The sequence below is a fragment of the Ranitomeya variabilis genome, chromosome 2, assembly GCF_051348905.1.
Source record: "Ranitomeya variabilis isolate aRanVar5 chromosome 2, aRanVar5.hap1, whole genome shotgun sequence".
Lineage (NCBI taxonomy): Eukaryota > Metazoa > Chordata > Amphibia > Anura > Dendrobatidae > Ranitomeya > Ranitomeya variabilis.
The window spans coordinates 1,114,282,187-1,114,304,755 of record NC_135233.1 but is presented as its reverse complement, the minus strand read 5'-3'; the positions used below and the strand labels follow the sequence as shown (position 1 = coordinate 1,114,304,755).

General features: G+C 44.0%; 1 protein-coding gene across 5 annotated transcripts in view; it reads right to left on the bottom strand.

The window, feature by feature from the left end:
* The window catches only part of LOC143808873 (uncharacterized), a 623,474-nt gene that overhangs the window by 435,450 nt on the left and 165,455 nt on the right, over positions 1-22,569 (bottom strand). Inside the window, exon 11 of one of the 5 annotated variants that reach the window (XM_077292021.1) lies at positions 5,201-7,677. The exons of 3 other annotated variants lie outside the window; for them this stretch is intronic. In XM_077292021.1, the coding sequence (XP_077148136.1) occupies positions 5,645-7,677 (2,033 nt within the window). In that variant the 3' untranslated portion in view covers positions 5,201-5,644. Of the gene's footprint in view, positions 1-5,200; positions 7,678-22,569 lie in introns of those variants that run through there. One more of the 5 variants, XM_077292022.1, reaches the window with a different exon arrangement.

Sequence of the window (22,569 nt, the reverse complement as noted above, 5' to 3'; positions counted from 1 at the left end):
TACGCCCGAAGGTCATTTTGAGTACTTGGTGATGCCTTTTGGGCTTTATAATGCCCCCTCAGTGTTTCAGTCCTTCATGCATGACATTTTCCGGAAGTATCTGGATAAATTTATGATTGTTTATCTGGATGATATTCTGGTTTTCTCTGATGATTGGGATTCTCATGTAAAGCAGGTCAGGATGGTGTTTCAGGTTCTGCGTGATAATGCTTTGTTTGTGAAGGGCTCAAAGTGTCTCTTTGGAGTGCAGAAGGTTTCCTTTTTGGGTTTTATTTTCGCCCCTTCTACTGTGGAGATGGATCCAGTCAAGGTCCGAGCTATTCATGATTGGACTCAACCCACGTCCGTTAAGAGTCTTCAGAAGTTCTTGGGTTTTGCTAATTTCTACCGTCGTTTTATTGCTAATTTTTCTAGCATTGTAAAACCTTTGACGGATATGACCAAGAAGGGTTCTGATGTTGCTAATTGGGCTCCTGCGGCCGTGGAGGCTTTCCGGGAGCTGAAGCGCCGGTTTACTTCTGCGCCTGTTTTGTGCCAGCCTGATGTCTCACTTCCCTTTCAGGTTGAAGTAGACGCTTCTGAGATCGGTGCAGGGGCTGTTTTGTCGCAGAAAGGCTCTGGTTGCTCTGTGATGAGACCATGTGCTTTTTTTTCTAGGAAGTTTTCGTCTGCTGAGCGGAACTATGATGTTGGTAATCGGGAGTTGTTGGCTATGAAGTGGGCATTTGAGGAGTGGCGTCATTGGCTCGAGGGAGCTAAGCATCGTGTGGTGGTCTTGACTGATCATAAAAATCTGATGTACCTCGAGTCCGCTAAACGCCTGAATCCTAGACAGGCTCGTTGGTCGTTGTTTTTCTCCCGTTTCGACTTTATGGTTTCGTACCTGCCTGGCTCAAAGAATGTGAAGGCTGATGCTCTTTCTAGGAGTTTTGTGCCTGACTCTCCTGGAGTCACAGAACCAGCGGGTATTCTTAAAGAGGGAGTAATCTTGTCGGCCATTTCTCCTGATTTGCGACGTGTGTTGCAGAGATTTCAGGCTGGTAGACCTGACTCTTGCCCACCTGACAGACTGTTTGTTCCTGATAAATGGACCAGTAGAGTTATTTCCAAGGTTCATTCCTCAGTGTTGGCAGGGCATCCTGGGATTTTTGGTACCAGAGATTTGGTGGCTAGGTCCTTTTGGTGGCCGTCCCTGTCGCGGGATGTGCGATCTTTTGTGCAGTCCTGTGGGATTTGTGCTCGGGCTAAGCCTTGCTGTTCTCGTGCCAGCGGGTTACTTTTGCCCTTGCCCGTCCCGAAGAGGCCTTGGACGCACATTTCCATGGATTTCATTTCAGATCTTCCGGTGTCTCAAGGAATGTCTGTCATCTGGGTGGTCTGTGATCGTTTTTCCAAGATGGTCCATTTGGTGCCCTTGCCTAAGTTGCCTTCCTCTTCCGATTTGGTTCCTTTGTTCCTTCAGAATGTGGTTCGTTTACACGGCACTCCTGAGAATATCGTGTCTGACAGAGGATCCCAGTTTGTGTCCAGATTCTGGAGATCCTTTTGTGCTAGGATGGGCATCGATTTGTCATTTTCATCTGCCTTTCATCCTCAGACTAATGGCCAAACTGAGCGAACTAATCAGACGCTGGAGGCTTATTTGAGATGTTTTGTTTCTGCGGATAAGGATGATTGGGTTACTTTCTTGCCACTGGCTGAGTTTGCCCTTAATGATCGGGCAAGTTCCGCCACCTTGGTTTCGCCATTTTTCTGCAACTCTGGTTTTCATCCGCGGTTTTCCTCGGGTCATGTTGAACCTTCTGACTGTCCTGGGGTGGATTCCGTGGTGGATAGGTTGCAGCGGATTTGGAATCTTGTGGTGGACAACTTGAAGTTGTCACAGGAGAAGGCTCAGCGCTTTGCCAACCGCCGCCGCGGTGTGGGTCATCGACTTCGTGTTGGGGATTTGGTTTGGTTGTCTTCTCGGTATGTCCCTCTGAAGGTTTCCTCTCCTAAATTTAAGCCTCGCTTTATTGGTCCTTATAAAATTTTGGAAGTCCTTAATCCGGTGTCGTTTCGTTTGGATCTTCCGGTGTCGTTTGCCATTCACAATGTGTTCCATAGGTCTTTGTTACGTCGGTACGTGGTGCCTATGGTTCCTGCTGTTGAGCCTCCTGCTCCGGTGTTGGTCGAGGGCGAGTTGGAGTATGTGGTGAAGATCTTGGACTCTCGTCTCTCTAGACGGAGACTTCAGTATCTGGTCAAATGGAAGGGCTATGGTCAGGAGGACAATTCCTGGGTGGTCGCCTCTGATGTTCATGCGGCCGATTTGGTTTGTGCCTTTCACGCTGCTCATCCTGATCGCCCTGGTGGTCTTGGTGAGGGTTCGGTGACCCCTCCTTAAAGGGGGGGTACTGTTGTGAACTATAGTTCTTGGCTCCCTCTTGTGGTCATTAGCGGTATGGCAATTGGAGTTTCTTTCCCCAGGTTGGCACTCACCTGCTTCGTTTGGTCTGGGTGTTCCTATATTAACTTCCTGGATTCTCAGTATTGTGCCTGGATTCGTTGTTATCAGACCTTGTCTGTTTTCTCCTGTCTCCTGATTTTGCAAGATAAGCTAAGTCCTGCTTTCTTATTTTTGTGCATCTGAATTTCTCTTATTTTGTTCCAGCTTTGTTTAAAATGTGATTCCTGTTTTTTGCTGGAAGCTCAAGGGAGGCTGTTATCCTCCCCCCACACCGTTAGTCGGTGCGGGGGTTCTTGTATATTCAGTGTGGATATTTGGTAGGGTTTTTGCTGACCGTATAAGTCATCTTTCTATTTTCTGCTATTAGTCAGTGGGCCTCTCTTTGCTAAATCTAGTTCATTCTTACGTTTGTCATTTCTTCTTACCTCACCGTTATTATTTGTTGGGGGCTTATATTATAACTTTGGGGTTCCTTTCTCTTGAGGCAAGAGGTCTTATTTTCTCTGAAAGGGTTAGTTAGTTCTCCGGCTGGCGCGAGACGTCTAGAACCAACGTAGGTACGTTCCCTGGCTGCTGCTAGTTGTTTGTGCTAGGATCAGGTATACGGTCAGTCAAGTTACCACTTCCCTATGAGCCGGTTTTTGTGTTTGCAGACTTAGCTGGTACTCCTGAGATCCTCTGCCTATCTTACCCTGCCTGACAGCGGAGGTTGGCACCCTATAACCTGCGCACTGGCGCCCCCACTTGTCGACGGCTCTCCCTATATGCCCTGAACGCGTTTCCTCTCCACTGAGCTTCGTCAGGAGTAAATTAGCAGATCATAAACAGGAGTACTTAGCTGATATTTCCATTAATAGATATGGCCCAGGCATGATGGCCGGAGCTCCCGAGTGTGTGAATACTGGAGTATATGATACATCATTTGCCATATTATGTGGACATTTGGATAGAGGATTTGATGTGTCATTTTTTTGAATTGGGGAATATACTCAACTGTTTTTGAATGGTAAACGACCCTTATTATAAGGGTGGCGGTTTTTGGAGCATTTGGTATTTAAAGTGCTATTGAGCTTAGTTAATTTTTGGCTAATATAGTGTGGTCTTTTTGTGATACGCTGTTATAAGAGAGTTGGTATTACATCTATTAGAGAATATATCTCATCTATCCATTTATTGTATAGAAATTGAAGTAATTAACAATATCAAACTTAAATAATCTGCTCTCTATTCCTTTTTTGCTCCTTCCCTCAATTCTTGACCCAAATGCATGTCTAGAAAAGTATATATTTTGTATCTTAGTTCATATGTCTATATTTTCTGAGAATAGCAGTGTCTCATTAATACTCATCTCTATGTGAATGCCTTGCTACACCTGTTTAGGATATATCCTTGTAGATCTAGTTACAGATTTAACTAGCTTTTAGATTTATATAGCAATCAGACATCAAGATTTGAGGCTATATTCCTGCAGATCTAGCTAGAGATGGAGGCATCTGCGTAGCAATTAGCTATTATTATCCTCTGTATTCAGATCAAATAGAGACTAAAGGTATATTCTAATTCTTCATTATCCATCTTTTCACCCTTATATTGTATCTTTTTCACTCCCTAGCCACTGATAGAGACATTCAGGGCATATAGGGAGAGAAGTCGACGAGTGGGGGCGCCAGTGCGCAGGTTATAAGGTGCCAGCCTCCGCTGTCAGGCAGGGTAAGATAGGCTGTATATATAGGGTCAGGCACCTTCCCTGGGTGCCTCTATAGCTTTTATATTTTGTGTATTGGTGTTGTGTTATATTCACCTGGTATTTTTAAACTATTTATATAATAAAGATTGAAGTTTTATATAATTATTCATTAGAGTTCGGCGGTGATTACATATTGAATGGGACACAGGAATTCAAGTCCCGTACTACAGGTGCCAGCTTCAAAATCAACTGCAATCCTGCTAAGTCATTTATTTGAGTGTGGTTGTGGTTTGCAGAACATTGGTCAGACGATACAGACGATGCACGCTAGACTCAACAAGCACCGTCAAAACATCCGTAATGGGTTCATGCTACATAGTCTCTCTAAACACTTCTCCTTAGTGCATCAAAAGAATCGGAATACATTAAAACGTAGTCATCGACCAGATTCCAGATGATTGGCCTGACCGGTATAACAATCTAATAAGAAGGGAGAGTTTCTGGATTTTTAAGGTTGGCACACTGGCCCCTGAAGGGTTGAAACTCACTATTGAGAAAATTCCGCAATATATGCATGCTGCTCATAATATATTATGTGTCTATTTTATGTGCACTGTTCTTATTTGTCTTTTAAACTTAGATTGTTTTTAAAATGATGTGTTTTATTTTGTATCATCCCTGTTATATTCCTTTAGTGGAGCCTTGATTGGCCCGTTTTAACTACGTAGGCGGTCTGTGGAATGGTTTCTGATTGCTCAGAGGCTGCCTTCCCTTTATATAGTTTCCCCACCCCCTCTACCTATAACTGCCACCTGAGGAAGACGGAGCTATTGTGAAACGCGTTGTAGAAACTAATAAGTGAAGATTTTATATCAGCTCACCGTCTCGCATGCGCTCCTATGACCATTTTTTTGTCCCCTCTCAAACTAAATTTTAGTCACATCCCACCATTTTCTGACGAATGGGTTCTGACAAGAGAATCATAGTTCATTATAAAACACTTGCAACGCCACGAACATGGCTTCTCTCCATTCTGACTTTTCTCAATTTGTCTAATTTGTCTTTAGTGAGAAACCTGTTCTTACAGGAGGAGAATATAGAGAGCTCTTCTCTTCTATGGAAATTCTCTCATGTCTGACCTGATATACTTGTAAAGCATCTCCCCCATTCAGAACACCAATGTGGCTTCTCTCCTTTGTGACTTATTTTTATTTACCTTACTCATTTATATTGCATCATCACATTCTGCAGCTCTCTACAAACATCATCACTGTCCCCATTGGGGCTCACAATCTAAATTCAATGTCTTTGGCATGTGGGAAGAAACCCAAGCCATGATGGGGACAAGACAAAAACCTTGTGCACATGTCATTTTGTGGTTATAAATCAAAGTACTCCAGCACGGCAAGGCTACAATGCTAACCACTGAGCCATCTATTGAGCCACTGAAGTTTACAAGATCTGTTATCAGCATAAAACATCACATATTATGAACAAGAATATGGCTTTTATCCTGTGTGAACTCTCTTATGTTTATTAAGGGAACATTTAACTGCAAAACATTTCCCACAGTCTGAACATGAATACGGCTTCTCTCCTGTGTGACTTCTCTGATGTATAACAAGATTTGCTTTACTTGAGAGACTTTTTCCACATTCTGAGCATGAATATGGCTTCTCACCTGTGTGAACTATTCCATGTCTAACAAGCACAGATTTCTTTATAAAGCATTTCCCACATTTTGAACATGAATATGGCTTCTCTCCTGTGTGAATTTTCTGATGTGTGGTAAGATATGATTTATCTGCAAAACATTTCCCACATTTTGAACATGAATACGGCTTCTCTCCTGTGTGACCTCTCTGATGTGCGGTAAAATGTGATTTATCTGCAAAACATTTCCCACAGTCTGAACATGAATACGGCGTCTCTCCTGTGTGAATTTTCTGATGTGCGGTAAGATGTGATCTATGTGTAAAACAATTCCCACAGTCTGAACATGAATACCGCTTCTCTCCTGTGTGAATATTCTGATGTGCGGTAAGATGTGATTTATCGGCAAAACATTTCCCACAGTCTGAACATGAATATGGCTTCTCTCCTGTGTGAATTTTCTGATGTGCGGTAAGATATGATTTATGTGTAAAACATTTCCCACATTTTGAACATGAATATGGCTTCTCACCCGAGTGAACTTTTTCATGTGCAACAAGAAGACAAATTTTTTTAAAACTTTTTCCACACTCGGAACATGAATGCAGCTTTTTTACAGTGTGACTTCTCTGATGTTGAACAAATATATTAAATCTTGTAAAAACCTTTCCACATACTGAACATACATACGGGTGATTTTTCTCATGTGCGACTAGAAGTGATTTATGTGTAAATCGTGTTTCACATTTTGAACATGAATACGGTTTCTCTTCAATGTGACTTCTCTCATGTGTGATAAGATGTGATTTATCTGTAAAACATTTCCCACAGTCTGAACATGAATACGGCTTCTCTCCTGTGTGAATCTTCTGATGTGCGGTAAGATGTGATTTATCTGCAAAACATTTCCCACAGTCTGAACATGAATACGGCTTCTCTCCTGTGTGACTTCTCTCATGTGTAACAAGATTTGATTTCTTTTTATAACATTTCCCACAGTCTGAACATGAATACGGCTTCTCTCCTGTGTGAATTTTCTGATGTGCGGTAAGATGTGATTTATCTGCAAAACATTTCCCACAGTCTGAACATGAATACAGCTTCTCTCCTATGTGAATTTTCTGATGTGTGGTAAGATATGATTTATGTGTAAAACATTTCCCACAGTCTGAACATGAATACGGCTTCTCTGCTGTGTGAATTTTCTGATGTGCGGTAAGATATGATTTATGTGTAAAACATTTCCCACATTTTGAACATGAATACGGCTTCTCACCCGAGTGAACTTTTTCATGTGCAACAAGAAGACAATTTTGTTTAAAACTTTTTCCACACTCTGAACATGAGAGCAACGTGTGACTTCTCTGATGATGAACAAATATATTAAATTTTGTAAAATCCTTTCCACATACTGAACATACATACGGGTGATTATTCTCATGTGCGACTAGAAGTGATTTATGTGTAAATCGTGTTTCACATTTTGAACATGAATACGGTTTCTCTTCAATGTGACTTCTCTCATGTGTGATAAGATGTGATTTATCTGTAAAACATTTCCCACATTCTGAACATGAATACGGCTTCTCTTCTGTGTGACTTCTTCTGTGTGTAAAAAGATCCGAGTTTTTTGAAAACTGTTTTCCACATTCCTCACATTGAAATCTTGTTCTGTCTTTCAGACCTGTATATGTGGTGACAGTCAGAGCTTGGTCAGGGGACAGTTCCTCTGGATTTGGCGGATTATATGACAAATCTGCAGTGTGTCCTGGACGTACATTAAGGGTGATGAGGTTTTCTTCTGAAGAGGGTGGCACAATTTCTTCACCTTCTGCTTTATTATTTAGCAAAAACATGAAGTTTCCTTTACAGTACTTGTTTCGATTTTCTGTTAGAAAAAAATAATGAAATCCATTTTTCAATCCTGTTAAACAACATAATTACATACATTTAGAATACCTCCATTAGTCTGGATTTACTCAGGACTTATGGGTGCCAAAGTGGATTAAACATGAAAAGAGAATGACACCTTTTATATTTATATCTCTTTATAATTCACTACAGAATCCAGTGCTATAACGCTTTGTATAAACACTCCGAAAAGGATTTGTGTCTGCAGTGAGTGATTGCGTTACTTACATAAACCTCGACTAAATCCAGCCTGTATTCTGCCTACACAGATTCTCTGCACCAACTGGGCAGAACTTTCATAAATCAACATATTGAATGTTCAACCTATCGAATCCTCAAATCGAGCCATGACACCCATCTGACCTAAGAGCAGAGCAGAGATGACGCGGCACATTCAGAAGTACAGGCCCATTCCCAGGTGCTATTAATTACAATAGGGCCCATGAATCATACAGTAACTGTACTGCCCAGGGTTCAGTTACGTCTCTCCATGCTCAATGTCACATCAGTCTGGAGATGAAAATTGGAAAGACACCATGATTTAATATTATCAACAATCTCATTTACCAAGATATTGTGAGATGAGATATACCAGACATCTGAAGCTGAATCCTTGGCCACCTCATGGTTTGTAAAGCCTAACTGCTGAACAGCTAAGACCACACATTAATGTAATGTCCTGCTCCTGACCATTGCAGCCGATCACAGAGCTCCACACTCAGTAGAAAGCAAAACATCATGGCTTCCTGGCCAGAGATCAGACTAGAAGCCTTTTTTTTTTTTTTTTTTTTAAGAAAATGAAGCAAAGCCAGATATCCATCCTAAAGGTGACTACCAGAAGACCGGCCACCAAAGAGAGATTATGTGTAGAGTATAGGAGAGTGGAGCTCTGACTGCTTCAGATACCAGGGACATCAGAGGGACAAGGTGTCACAATGCGTGCGGAGAATTCAGGAGATCCTGCATCATATAATAGATGTAGAAAATAACCATGGCCTCTGTTTTCAGCTCTCATTATTAGGACCCTTCCTACAAGAGACACACAAGCCGGTCCCAGGCCGGATACAGCTCTTACACAAAGCAAAGTACAAGCATGTACTCATGTGGTTGTATCAGTCACAGTCCTGCAGTGAGAGCCGGAATCAGAGACAGTGTCAACTGAATTTTCAACAAAAAACTCAAAAAACCTACAATAATTCTGTGGCCAGGAGTTCAATCGTATACCTCCTCCAATAATGTTGTCCACATCTAAAGGACCATTCAGGAAACTCCCACATATATATAATACAAGAGAACGGAGTAATAAGATCCCAAAACTCATATTTAAAAATAGTACAAATTTTTATTAAACCAATAATTACAACTTAGATCACAATACAAAACAGGCACATAGCCAAAAATGAGGTGTGGAGGACCCTAATGGTATGCATGGGGAATAGGAGGGAAAGAATCATAGGATAACACCCTGGATTGCTGAATAGATATGCGCTGATCACGTTATGGGTATATGCCACAATCCCACAGTCTCAAGTGACTCAGTACAAAGTCCACTAAACCATCAAGACTATTGTACTCAGAAATCCAATATCCCAATGTCATATGTAACAGCGCAATTGCTAACATAAGTATATCAGCTTACCCATAATGGTGAATGATTCCCTCCGGTTCCACAGGCGGCCCCCTCTATTCAGCAATCCAGGGTGTTATCCTATGATTCTTTCCCTCCTATTCCCCATGCATACCATTAGTGTCCTCCACACCTCATTTTTGGCTATGTGCCTGTTTTGTATTGTGATCTAAGTTGTAATTATTGGTTTAATAAAAATTTGTACTATTTTTAAATATGAGTTTTGGGATCTTATTACTCCGTTCTCTTGTATTATACAGTGTCAACTGAATGCGTGTTTTTTTTAATTATTTTATTTCTATCAATATTTATGCACTCAAGTCTCTAATGAGCTAGCCCAGGTCCCCTTGATGAAACCACATGGACCAGGGATCGTCTCACCGCACTCCTGTGGTCATAATGCTACTCAGACAAAACAGGGTGAGTGTAAATCAGTGTGGCAATGCTTTATTGAACTACAAGAGGCAGATAACACATAGAGCAGTCACAGCAAAATACCCCAAGATGGTGCACATTACAGAGCCTCACCCTTCCGCTGACTCACCAGGATGACAGCTGTTACTTCAGAGCTCCCAGGGTCGACTACCTCACCTGTGGCACGCACACAGAGAGGAGGTCACGACAAGCTTAGGAAGTTGACAGTCTATTCAGGTATAAGGCCAGTTGACCCAAGGGTCACAACCTTGCTTCTCCGAACATCTCCATGGAGCCAGGTGACCGGCAGGTTCCAATCTTGGCTTTCTCCAAATGTATCCATGCTTCAGTGATGAAAAAAGTGCCGCAACTTGGGTAAAAGTTCAATTTATTTAGACAAATCCATTAAAATCCTTGTTTCATAGTGGTACAGTAAATAATGGAGTACATGATGCAACCAACGTGCTTCGACCTGTTAAGACCATAACAGGTCGAAGCGCATTGGTTGCATCATGTACTCCATTATTTACTGTACCACTATGAAACAAGGATTTTAATGGATTTGTCTAAATAAATTGAACTTTTATCCAAGTTTCACGCTGGGCATTTACTTCCTTCCTTTTTTCTTCTGTTGTGGACAATGCCTCTGATACAGGCACCTCCGTGCGAGTCAATCAAGACTTTTGTTCCTGTGCAAGCTTGCACACAAGGACTTCTGCTTCAAACTGGTGAGCTGAATATTTCCCCTTCCTTTTTCCCTTGCATATACATGCTTCAGTGATGGTCAGTGGAGAAGATTCAGTGTATTCTTCCAAACGGGGCCTAGGTCCCCTAAGTTGTTTCCTGTAGAATGATAGATCCATGTCCCTTGTGATGGAGCCATGATGTATTGGCAGCAGACCTGTAGGGTTCCCTGGATGTTTGGATGTCTTGGCAGAATCTCTGGCTGTCTCTTTCATAAAGGCATATCACCTCTCTTTACGTTTAACAAGTGTCCTAGCATTACTTGATTATTTAACCTATTTGCATAGTTTTTCCTCCTGTTTTCTAAGTCACCAAACTATCTAGCCTACAGTGCATAATCAGTGCATCAGTAATCATCACTAGTCATCAAGGATAAGCGCACAATATGATATGTTATATTACATGTCAATATTGCAGGCTTACACAAGCAAAAGTCTTTTTTCTTGACCAAAGACAAATTCAAAAGTCAACATACAGATAACAGTCTATTTTTCTCGGTTTGATAAAAATAGTCATCTGGTTAATTAAGATAATGTGGCACAGTGTTAGCCGCAGCCACCGGCTCCCGCAGCAACAGGGCGACCACGTGTGTCCGCTTTTAAAGATTAATGCATATTCTCTGCTCTCCATGCCTATGGGAGTGGAGAGCAGTGAATATTCATGGTCTTTAGTAGCAGGCACATGTAATTGCCCGGCAGCTGCAGGAAGCCGCCAGCTGCGGCTAACACTGTGTCACTATTAAAGAAGATAAATACTCACTGCTCCACATGCCCATAGTCCCGGCGTGGAGAGAAGTAGGTATTCTGTCAGCTGTCCTCTACTTGTAAGCAGTGCATGATGTTACTGCCATACACTGCTTTCAAGCATAAACCAGTTGCTGGCATCACAACAGGACAATGCAAGGAAGCGCAAGGAAGGTAAGTAGAAAGGTTTATGTTTTTTTAATGTTTTTTCTGATGGGGGCCATGCATACAGTGGGGAAAAAAAATATTTAGTCAGCGACCAATTGTGCAAGTTCTCCCACATAAAAATATGAGAGGCCTGTAATTGACATCATAGGTAGAGCACAACTATGAGAGTAAAAAATGAGAAAACAAATCCAGAAAATCACCTTGTCTAATTTTGCAAGATTTTTTTTGCAAAATATGGTGGAAACTAAGTATTTGATTATTAACAAAAGTTCATATCAATATTTTGTTATATATCCTTTGTTGGCAATGACAGAGGTCTAGCATTTTCTCTAAGTCCTCACAAAGTTGGCACACACTGTTGGTTGTATGTTGGCCCATTCCTCCATGCAGATCTCCTCTAGAGCAGTGATGTTTTGAGCCCGTCGCTGGGCAACACGGACTTTCAACTCCCTCCAAAGGTTTTTATGAGGTTGAGATCTGGAGACTGGCTAGGCCACTCCAGGACCTTCATATGCTTGTTACGAAGCCACTCCTTCATTGCCCTGGCGGTGTGCTTGGGATCATTATCATGCTGAAAGACCCATCCACGTTTCATTTTCAATGTCCTTGCTGATGGAAGGAGGTTTGCACTCAAAATATCACGATACATGGCCCCATTCATTCTTTTACTTACATGGATCAGTCGTCCTGGTCCCTTTGCAGAGAAACAGCCCCAGAGCATGATGTTGCCACCCCATGCAGTAGGTATGGTGGTCTTTGGATGCAACTCAGCATTCTGTCTTCTCAAAACACGATGAGTTTTGTTTCTATCAAACAGTTCTACTTTGGTATCATCAGACCGTATGACAATCTCCCAATACTCTTCTGGATAATCCAACTGCTCTCTAGCAAACTTCAGACGGGCCTGGACATGTACTGACTTAACCAGGTGGACACGTCTGGCACTGCAGGATCTGAGTCCCTGGCGTCATAGTGTGTTACTGATGGTAGCCTTTCTTATGGTGGTCTCAGCTCTATGCAGGTCATTCACTAGATCCCCCCCGTGTGGTTCTGGGATTTTTGCTGACCATTCTTGTGACCATTCAGATTATCAGTGGTCTTGTATGTCTTCCATTTTCTTATTTTGCTTCCACAGTTGATTTCATCACACCAAGCTGCTTGCCTATTGCAGATTCAGTCTTCCCAGCCTGGTGCACGGCTACAAGTTTGTTTCTGGTGTCCCTCGACAGCTCTTTGGTCTTCAACATAGTGGAGTTTGAACTGTGAGAGTATGTGCACACGTCAGGATTTCTTGCAGAAATTTTCCTGACAAAATCCGGACTTTTCTACCAGAAATCCGCATGCGTTTTTTGGGGGGTTTTTTGGTGGATTTTTTGCGTTTTTCTCCTGACACTCCAAAATCATGGGAAATCCGCAAAAAATCCGCAAAAATAATGAACATGTTGCTTCTTTTTCCAGATTGCGTTTTTTTTTGCGGAAAAAAAACGCAACAATTGCACAAAAAATGCGGAATGCATTTTAAATGATAGGATGCATAATGTATGCGTTTTTTTTGTGCAGAATTATAGCGTTTTTATAGGGGAAATCCGCCAAAAAAAAACCCGCTAAAATTCCTGAAGAAATCCTGACGTGCACATACCCTGACTGTTTGAGGTTGTGGACAGGAGTCTTTTATACTGATAACAAGTTCAAACAGGTGCCATTACTACAGGTAATGATTGGAGGACAGAGGAGCCTCTTAAAGAAGAAGTCACAGGTCTGTGAGAGCCAGAAATATTGCATGTTTTTAGGTGACCAAATACTTAATTTTCCACCATATTTTTCCAAAAAAATCTTGCAAAATCAGACAAGGTGATTTTCTAGATTTGTTTTCTAATTTTGACTCTCATATGATGTCAATTACAGGCCACTCTCATCTTCTTTAAGTGGGAGAACTTGCACAATTGGACTAAATACTTTTTTCCCCCCACTGTACTAGGATAGGGATGACGTGGCCATGCCTACCAGGATAGGGATGAGGGGACCATGCAGACCAGGATAGGGATGAGGAGCCATGCCTACCAGGATAGGGATGGGGGGCTATGCCTACCAGGATAGGGATGAGGGGGCCATATATACCAGGATGAGGGGACCATGTATACCAGGATGAGGGGGCCATGTATACCAGGATGAGGATGAGGGGGCCATGTATACCAGGATGGGGATGAGGAGACCATACCTACCAGGATAGGGATGAGGGGATCATGCCTACCAGGATAGGGATGGGGGGCTATGCCTACCAGGGTAGGGATGAGGGGGCCATGCCTACCATGATGATGAGGGGACCCTGCATACCAGGATGGGGACGAGGGGACCGTGCATACTAGGATGGGGACGAGGGGACCGTGCATACCAGGATGGGGACGAAGGAACCATGTATACCATGATGGGGGCGAGGGGACCATGCATACCAGGATGGGGACGAGGGGACCATGTATACCAGGATGGGGACGAGGGGACTATGCATACCAGGACGGAGACGAGGGGACTATGCATACCAGGATGGGGACGAGGGGACTATGCATACCAGCATGGGGACGAGGGGACCATGTATACCAGGATGGGGACGAGGGGACCATGCATACCATGCTGACGAGGGGACTATGCATACCAGGATGGGGACGAGGGGACTATGCATACCAGGATGGGGAAGAGGGGGACCATGTATACCAGGATGGGGACGAGGGGACCGTGCATACCAGGATGGGGACGAGGGGACTATGCATACCAGGATGGGGACGAGGGGACCATGTATACCAGGATGGGGACGAGGGGACCGTGCATACCAGGATGGGGACGAGGGGACTATGCATACCAGGATGGGGACGAGGGGACTATGCATACCAGGATGGGGAAGAGAGGGACTATGTATACCAGGATGGGGACGAGGGGTGTTATGATCCTCGTGGCCGAGGATAGCAAAAAGACAAGCAAAATAACAAAAAATAGAACAAGCTCTAGGGAGATGGTAACTGGACTGACCGCAGTCCTAAACCTATCCAACACAACTAGAGGTAGCCGGGGAACGTGCCTACGATGGTTCTAGACGTCTCGCGCCAGCCTGAGAAACTGTCTACCCCTAAAGAGAAAGCAAAAGACCTCTCTTGCCTCCAGAGAAATAATTCCCAAAGATATAGAAGCCCCCAACAAATATTAACGGTGAGATAAGAGGAAAACACATACACAGGAATGAAATAAGATTCAGCAAAAGAGGCCCGCTAAAACTAGAAAGAGGAAAATAGAACAGGGATCTAAGCGGTCAGCAAAAAACCCTTACACAAAATCCATCCTGAGATTACAAGAACCCATGCATCAACTAATGAAGCATGGGGAGAAACTCAGTCCACTAGAGCGACCAGCAAAACATGGGATTCACATTTTAGAAAGCTGGACAAGAAAACATGAAGAACAGAATGTACAAAAACTGAAAAAACCAACTTAGCTTGTCAGAAGAAACTGGGAGCACGGTAGTAAGCAGGAATCGGAGTAGAACTGATTACACTGACAGCCGGCAACAACTGAAAGGGAAACAGAGCTATATAGGTCCCTCCCAGAAGATAACGAGGACAGGTGGTAGCCAAAGACCAGCAGCATAACATGCAAGGCCACCAGGGGGAGCCCAAAGCAAAAGTCACACAGTAACATCAGTGACCACAAGAGGGAGCCCAAAAACAGAGTTCACAACAGAGGGGACCATGTATACCAGGATGGGGACGAGGGGACCATGCATACCAGGATGGGGATGAGGGGACCGAGCATACCAGGATGGGGACGTGGGGACTATGCATACCAGGATGGGGACGAGGGGACCATGTATACCAGGATGGGGACGAGGGGACCATGCATACCAGGATGGGGACGAGGGGACTATGCATACCAGGATGGGGACGAGGGGACTATGCATACCAGGATGGGGACGAGGGGACCATGTATACCAGGATGGGGACGAGGGAACCGTGCATACCAGGATGGGGACGAGGGGACTATGCATACCAGGATGGGGACGAAGGGACTATGCATACCAGGATGGGGACGAGGGGACCATGTATACCAGGATGGGGACGAGGGGACCATGTATACCAGGATGGGGATGAGGGGACCGTGCATACCAGGATAGGGATGAGGGGGCCATGCCTACCATGCTGACGAGGGGACCCTGCATACCAGGATGGGGACGAGGGGACCGTGTATACCAGGATGGGGACGAGGGGACCATGTATACCAGGATGGGGACGAGGGGACCATGTATACCAGGATGGGGACGAGGGGACTATGCATACCAGGATGGGGATGAGGGGACCGTGCATACCAGGATAGGGATGAGGGGGCCATGCCTACCATGCTGACGAGGGGACCCTGCATACCAGGATGGGGACGAGGGGACCGTGCATACCAGGATGGGGACGAGGGGACTATGCATACCAGGATGGGGACGAGGGGACCATGTATACCAGGATGGGGACGAGGGGACTATGCATACCAGGATAGGGATGAGGGGACCATGTATACCTAGATTTGGGGACAAATATATATACTAGGATGGGGGATATTAGTACAGAATTGACCACATTTGTTGATTACTTTTTTTTCTATTTTCCTCCTCTAAAACCTAGGTGTGTCTTATACTTCGAAAAAATATGGGAAGAATAATGTCCATTAAAACATCAAGTTATAGGAAGAAAAAGGAGGGAAAGGTAGGGAACATTTGAAGCCATCAGCATTACAATTATGAGGTTACTAAGATCCAAAGGAAACCAAACACTGTGCAGCCAGGCACAGACCATAGTCAGTAGAAAGTAGCGCAACGTAAAAAAGGGTGGGTCACATCAGTCTGATGAAAGTTGGTAGACATTGGATTCCTGAAATTCAGTTCAGTCTCTCCAAGCCTCACAGTATCTATTCTAGTCCGTGGGGGATTGACCAATCCAATGTTTCATCCTCTTTAGAATGGCTCTTTCAGAGATCCACCGATCCAGAGTAGGGGGAAAAGTACTTTTCAAGTGACGAAGAATAATATTATTATCAGTCTGTATAAGGTAACTTATTGAAGATCTTTTGTATCTGGCAAAACTAGTTGGTTCATAAAGAGCAAAAGAGATTCAGGAGAGTCGGGTACAGAGAGACTAGTCATTTTTTGAATTGCTTGAATTACCAGAAACATCTGATTATGGGACAGCACTACCAAGTGTGCGTCATTGTCCCCTCTTCCACTCCACATCTCCAGCATCTGATACTGCAGAAAACCACTTGGATAGTAATACAGGAACCCAATACCATCTGGAGATAATCCTAAAGGACGGCTCTTGAGCTTTGGTTGCAATGGAAGTTTTATGAGAAAATTGAAGACATTTGGTCCATTGTGAGTCCTCAAAAGATAAGCCCAATTGTTTTTCCCATGCAGTGCAATAGGGTGATCTGACAGTTGTGGTTTGGGCTATTGGGTACTGTGGGTTCCAGAGGATTGTAGTTAATGCTTTTGGAGATATAGTTTGCGCTATATGAATCCAAAGTTCCTTCTGTTAAGTTGAAAATAATTGAGTATTCTGGAATGTTCTGCCTCCATGTAGTATTTTCTACAATCCGGAAGACCGAGGCCTCCCATCTGTTTAGACCTGACTAAGATATCACCTCGAATATGTGGATAACCGGTCAGCCAGATGAACTTGCAGAAGCCACTACAAAGATGCTTCCAAACATTTAAAAGAATTCTAATTGGGATAGTTTAAAAGAGGTCATGCAGTCTAGGTAAAATATTCATTTTGAATATATTTACACTGCCAAACCATGAGAGATCCTTCACAGTCCATGAATTAAGGTTCTTATGGATTTTACCAAGTAAGGAGTTATAGTGGAGTTCAAACAGTATCACGGGTGTTACAGACAGTCATCCTGGATCTGGCTGCAGGTCATTGCGATTAGCTTTACAAGCACCTGTTTGATTTTTGCATATCTGTTAAGCAGTGATATCCTTCTCCCTCCAGGACCCAGCAGTTACCTCCGCCTTCTGCTAATTAACACACCTTTGCTGAAGGTTTAAATACATTCAGTTTCTGCGGCAGGGTGCGGGTGTTAGCTCAATTTCCCTCTGTCTTGTTGGAAGAACTAGCAGTTGACTAGTGTCTTCTTGGAGTCTCTTGGAGGATAGCTGGCATGATGTCTCGGGGGTCTTCTCAAGTTAAGTGTATCCCCTCGTTTGTCCACCCTCTCGGTCTTTGGTTGTTGGGGGAGCTGACTAGCGCTCACCCCGTCCCCTCTCTATCCAGGACCTATTACTACAGTAAAGTAGATTGGATTCCTGCTGAACAATAGGTACAAAACCTATATAGGGAAGTTTAGGGCAGACAGCATGATAGATCTGCCTAGGGGGTCTCCACTCCTCCCTTCACTAATGTTTCGGCTTCCCCCTCCCTCTCCCTGTTGTTGTGCACCTCACTTCATCCTCATCCAGAATGACATTAATACCTGACGTACACTTTTATAAAAGAAAAAAAAACCTGACACTTGTTTTTTTTTTTTTTGGTGTAGTTTTTTTTATTACTTTTTCCGGGTTCACGGATCCTGTTTCAGTGCAGAGGTTGTCACGGGAGGTGACTGACCGTTTCTGTGCTAGCAGAGTAGTTGCAGAGATTGTCACGGGAGGTGACTGACCGTTTCTGTGCTAGCAGAGTAGTTGCAGAGATTGTCACGGGAGATGACAGACCTTCAATCTGAGGTTCAGCAGCAACGGCAGCAGCTGCAGACTCCTACTATGGGGGACTCTGTGGGTAGGTCGGTCCTGCTTGAACCCCAAATTGCCATCCTGGACAGGTTGTCAGGAGGTAGGGACCAGTTTTTTTATTTTCAGTGGAAACGTATAGCTCTGATTTCTGCAGATGGGCAACCAATAGCAAATGGAATGACTAGGTTCCTAAAAGCCAAATTTTGTCAAGGTCTTTCCGAAAGGATATAAGATGCTTTGGCAGTGTATGAAACCCCTGAGTCATTGGAGACTGCCATGTCATTGGCTATATGGGTAGAAAGAAAGACACCTGCAGGATAGATGGGTAAGACCACCTTCTCCTGAGCCACCTTTCTGGGACAATACCCCTGTGCCAGGGGGATGGTCCGGGGGTGTACCTATACTAGTGGAGATTGAGGAACCCATGCAGTTAGGAGGTGCTTCTGCGTATGTTTTCCCCCGACATTCGCAGGAAAAAGGGTGTGTGTTTTTCTTGTAGGAAGGGACATTTTGTTGGGGCCTGTCCTTTGATTCCTAAACAAAAAGAGACTTGATTAACCCTTGGGAGTCTGGAGTTTGATAGTCAAGTGGTATGCTTGTTTTCAACCTGTTATTATCGGTTTGTCCTGACAGCAGAGGTGGTGCTAGAGAGGACAGACAATTTCTGTGTTTGTAGACCGTGGAGCTGGAGTCAGTATGGTGGATGCTGAGTTTGCTATAACTCATGGGTTGTCTTGCTCTACCTTAGCTAAGCTCATTCCTATTTACGCCATTGACTCAGCACCACTTGCACAGAAAACACTGATACAGATTGAAGACTGAAGATGGGGTCTTTCCATTATGAGGTAATTGCTTGTGATATCCTGGAGGGTCTCCACATTCCAACTGTACTGGACTTACCCTAGTTGGTGAAACATAATCCAATAGTGGATTGGCAATCCAAAGAGATTGTAGAGTGGAGAGATTACTGCCATGAGAACTGCCTAAATACTTCCCTTTCTGCAGTATCTACAGGGACCGTACCGGCGTTTTTGTCTGGCTTGGAGGACGTATTTTCTGAGAAGGGATATCAGGGTTTGCCCCCCATCAGGCATATGACTGTCCTATTAACCTGACTCCCGGAGCTAAACTACCCAAGTCCAGACTATATAATCTGTCCGGTCCTGAGAGACAAGCCATGAAAGATTTTAATACTGAGAGTCTTGAGAAGGGCCATATCAGACCTTCATCTTCACCCATGGCGGCAGGGTTCTGTTTCGTGGAAAAGAAAGATGGCAGTCACTGTTCCTGTTTTGATTTCCGGGAATTGAATCTACTTACCATCCAAAATCCAAACCCTCTTCCTCTGATTCTGGATTTATTCAACCAGGTGGTGAGAGCTAAAGTTTTCTCCAAGTTGAATTTAAGGGGCCTATAACCTGGTTAGAATCTTGGGAGGGTTGTCACGTTCACACCATGCTGCCAACAATATGTCACGGATCCCACCAATGCGTCAGGGATCCCGGGGAGGATACCTTTATCGTCCCCACTACTTACACCAATTTGTCACGAACCGGGGTTGTTTGGTTGCCCCTGATTCCTTCAGAAAGGGATTTATTTATATCCCACTTCCCAGTTCCGGTTTGGAACTTGCAGCTCTATGGCGCCCCCCTCACCCTCAGGTTAGATCAGGTACTGCACCTAGGGTAATTAGTCGCCAGAAAGGCTGCCTGCTATGTACTGGCTATTGGGCACGCTGCAGCGAGGGCGATATAACTACTCCCACACCAACACCGCTGTGCTGCAGAGGGTGACCGCAGTCGGTGTGCGGGAACCGCTGCACTGAACGCTGATAATGATCACAGGTGCCCCGGCTGGAAGCACGCTGTGTATGCGTTTCTTGTTCCTTCTGCGCACCCGTCCTTCTCTCAATCGGTGATGTCACTCCGAAACCCCGCCCATCCCTTTTCCGCCGCATACACAGCGTGCTTCCGGCCGGGGCACCTGTGATCATTGTCGTCGTCCAGTGCAGCGGTTCCCCCTCTGCAGCACAGCGGTTAGTCTTCCGGATGCAGGCACACCACTTGTCGTCCCCACACCGAGAGTACCGCCTGAAACCTGATTAAGCACACTAGGTTACTGCCATCAAACCCTGTTAGATCCTCCCACGGACTATTAACCACTGAGTCCACCATATTTTATACAGACAATTCACTACGAATACCTATTGTGCTGTTACTAGGGGCAACCTAACAGGATACTATATCCACATCTGAATAACAGCATATTCACGCATTATTAAAGGATCACCACCAGCTCTCCACCACTATCGATCTTCTAGCGGTCACACCACCTCAGGGCGATTCAGTAAGTACAACTACAAACACATCAGTACTCTTTACAGTTCATATTAAAAGTCTTGTGGGTGACAGCAAAACTCCTCATAGGGGAGATCATACCCTCTCCCACCAATTGTTGGGATCATCACCTCACTAAACTAAGCACCACTCATCAGATCCGTCCTTTTGGCATAACCGCAGTAAGTTTCTCTTCATTTGCATATTTCACATTTTCACAATTTGGCTTTACACATGTATGGAGTAGAGCGGTGACATATTCTTGTTTTTTAGGCTTTGCTTTCTAGCAGGTATACACAGAACCTGCTTCAATCACCAGCAGCTCTTTATACAAATCTTACCCTTGGGTCAGTCATTTGCTGAGCGCCAGTGTTTATATCTATACTTTTTTATTTTTTATGCATAACGTGCTCTGTGAACCTCGCATAAGTACGACACCATGCTCATGATGTTTCCCAAGTCAGGGGCGTTCCTTTAAGTGTGAACATGGAGCAATTACGTGAACCCCTTACCGAGAAATCCGCATTTTGCACTCGTTGTGTCTAGCTGCGAGTGCTTTCAGCGAGTGATAGATTTACCGATGGACATCCGGAATATATAATTCTTATCTCTCTAGCCCAAATCGGTGCCACTATATACAACTTTAATAGAACAAAGAAACTCAGTGCTTTACACCAGTTCCAACTAGCATTAGATGGGAGGGGGGAATGAGCAGTTTTCACAAAGACTGGTATCTGCGGCTACAGCCATAAACTGCTCACACATTGGTATCAAGTCGCACAGAGTATCTGCCATAGGGCTTTGTTTGTTGTATGAGTGAATGCAGAGGGGAAGAAAGGGGGGTCGAAACTGCAGCATGAGTATGTGCCATGGTACTCTCTAGAACTAATCTCACATTATGACATTTTTACTTTATCGTGACAAGGGGGATGAATGGAAAACGGAATCAATACCCCTGAGGGATATTTCAAGAGACTGGTTATGCCTTTCAGTCTGACCAATGTATCGGCGATGTTTCAGCATTTCATGAATTATATTTTCCATAATTGGTGGGCAGGTTTGTGGTGGTCTATCAGGATGACATTTTGGTTTATTCACCTGATTTGGAGACACATTGGGGGCATGTGAGACAGGTGCTTCAGATATTAAAGGATAGTAAGCTTTATGCCAAACTTGAGAAATGTGTTTCTGCCATCCAGGAAGTGCAGTTCTTGGGGTAACTGTTGAAACCTTTGGGTTTTCAGATGGATCTGGAGAAGGTTCGTGCTGTACTTGATTGGTATCATCCCGAGAACCTGAAGGCATTACAGCGTTTTCTGGGTTTCACTAATTTTTAGCGTTTGTTTATTCAAAATTATTCGGTAATGGTGAAACCCCTTACTGACATGACAAGGAAGGGGTCCAATTTCTCATAATGGTTGGATGCTGCTCAGCAGTCTTTTTCCTCCTTAAATAGTTGTTTTGACACTACAGCTATACTTAGTCAACCCGATGCTTTTATCGTGGAAGTGGATGCATTGGAGGTGGGAGTTGGGGCTTTGTTGTCTCAGGGTCTGTAACCTGGTAAATGGCGTCCATGTGCCTTCTTTTAAAAAAAATTATCCTCGGCTGAGAGAAATTATGACGTGGGTAATAGGGAGCTTTTGGCATTTCAATTGGAGTTCGAGGAATGGCGACATTGGTTGGAGGGGGCAGTCATCCTATTACAGTTATCACAGACCTCAAGAACATATATCTTCAAGCAGCTAAGGCTAAGTGCACACGTTGCAGAATTGCCGCAGAAATTTGTACAGCAATTCTGCAACTCCTGCTGCGGGTATATCGCATGCGTATTCCCGCTAAACACTAGCGTTTTACAAGCATAATTAGCTTGCAGAATGCTAGCGTTTTCACTTGGAAAACTGATTGACAGGTTGGGCACACTTGTAAAAAAGAAAAGAATGTCCAGCTTCACCGAATCCGTAAAAAAGAGTTTTCTTTATTCACAAACTTTTAAGCATAGAGGATACAGACTTCAGCACAAGCCATATGGGTAAGAATCTCAACGCGTTTCTGGAGACTAAGCTCCCATAATCATGAT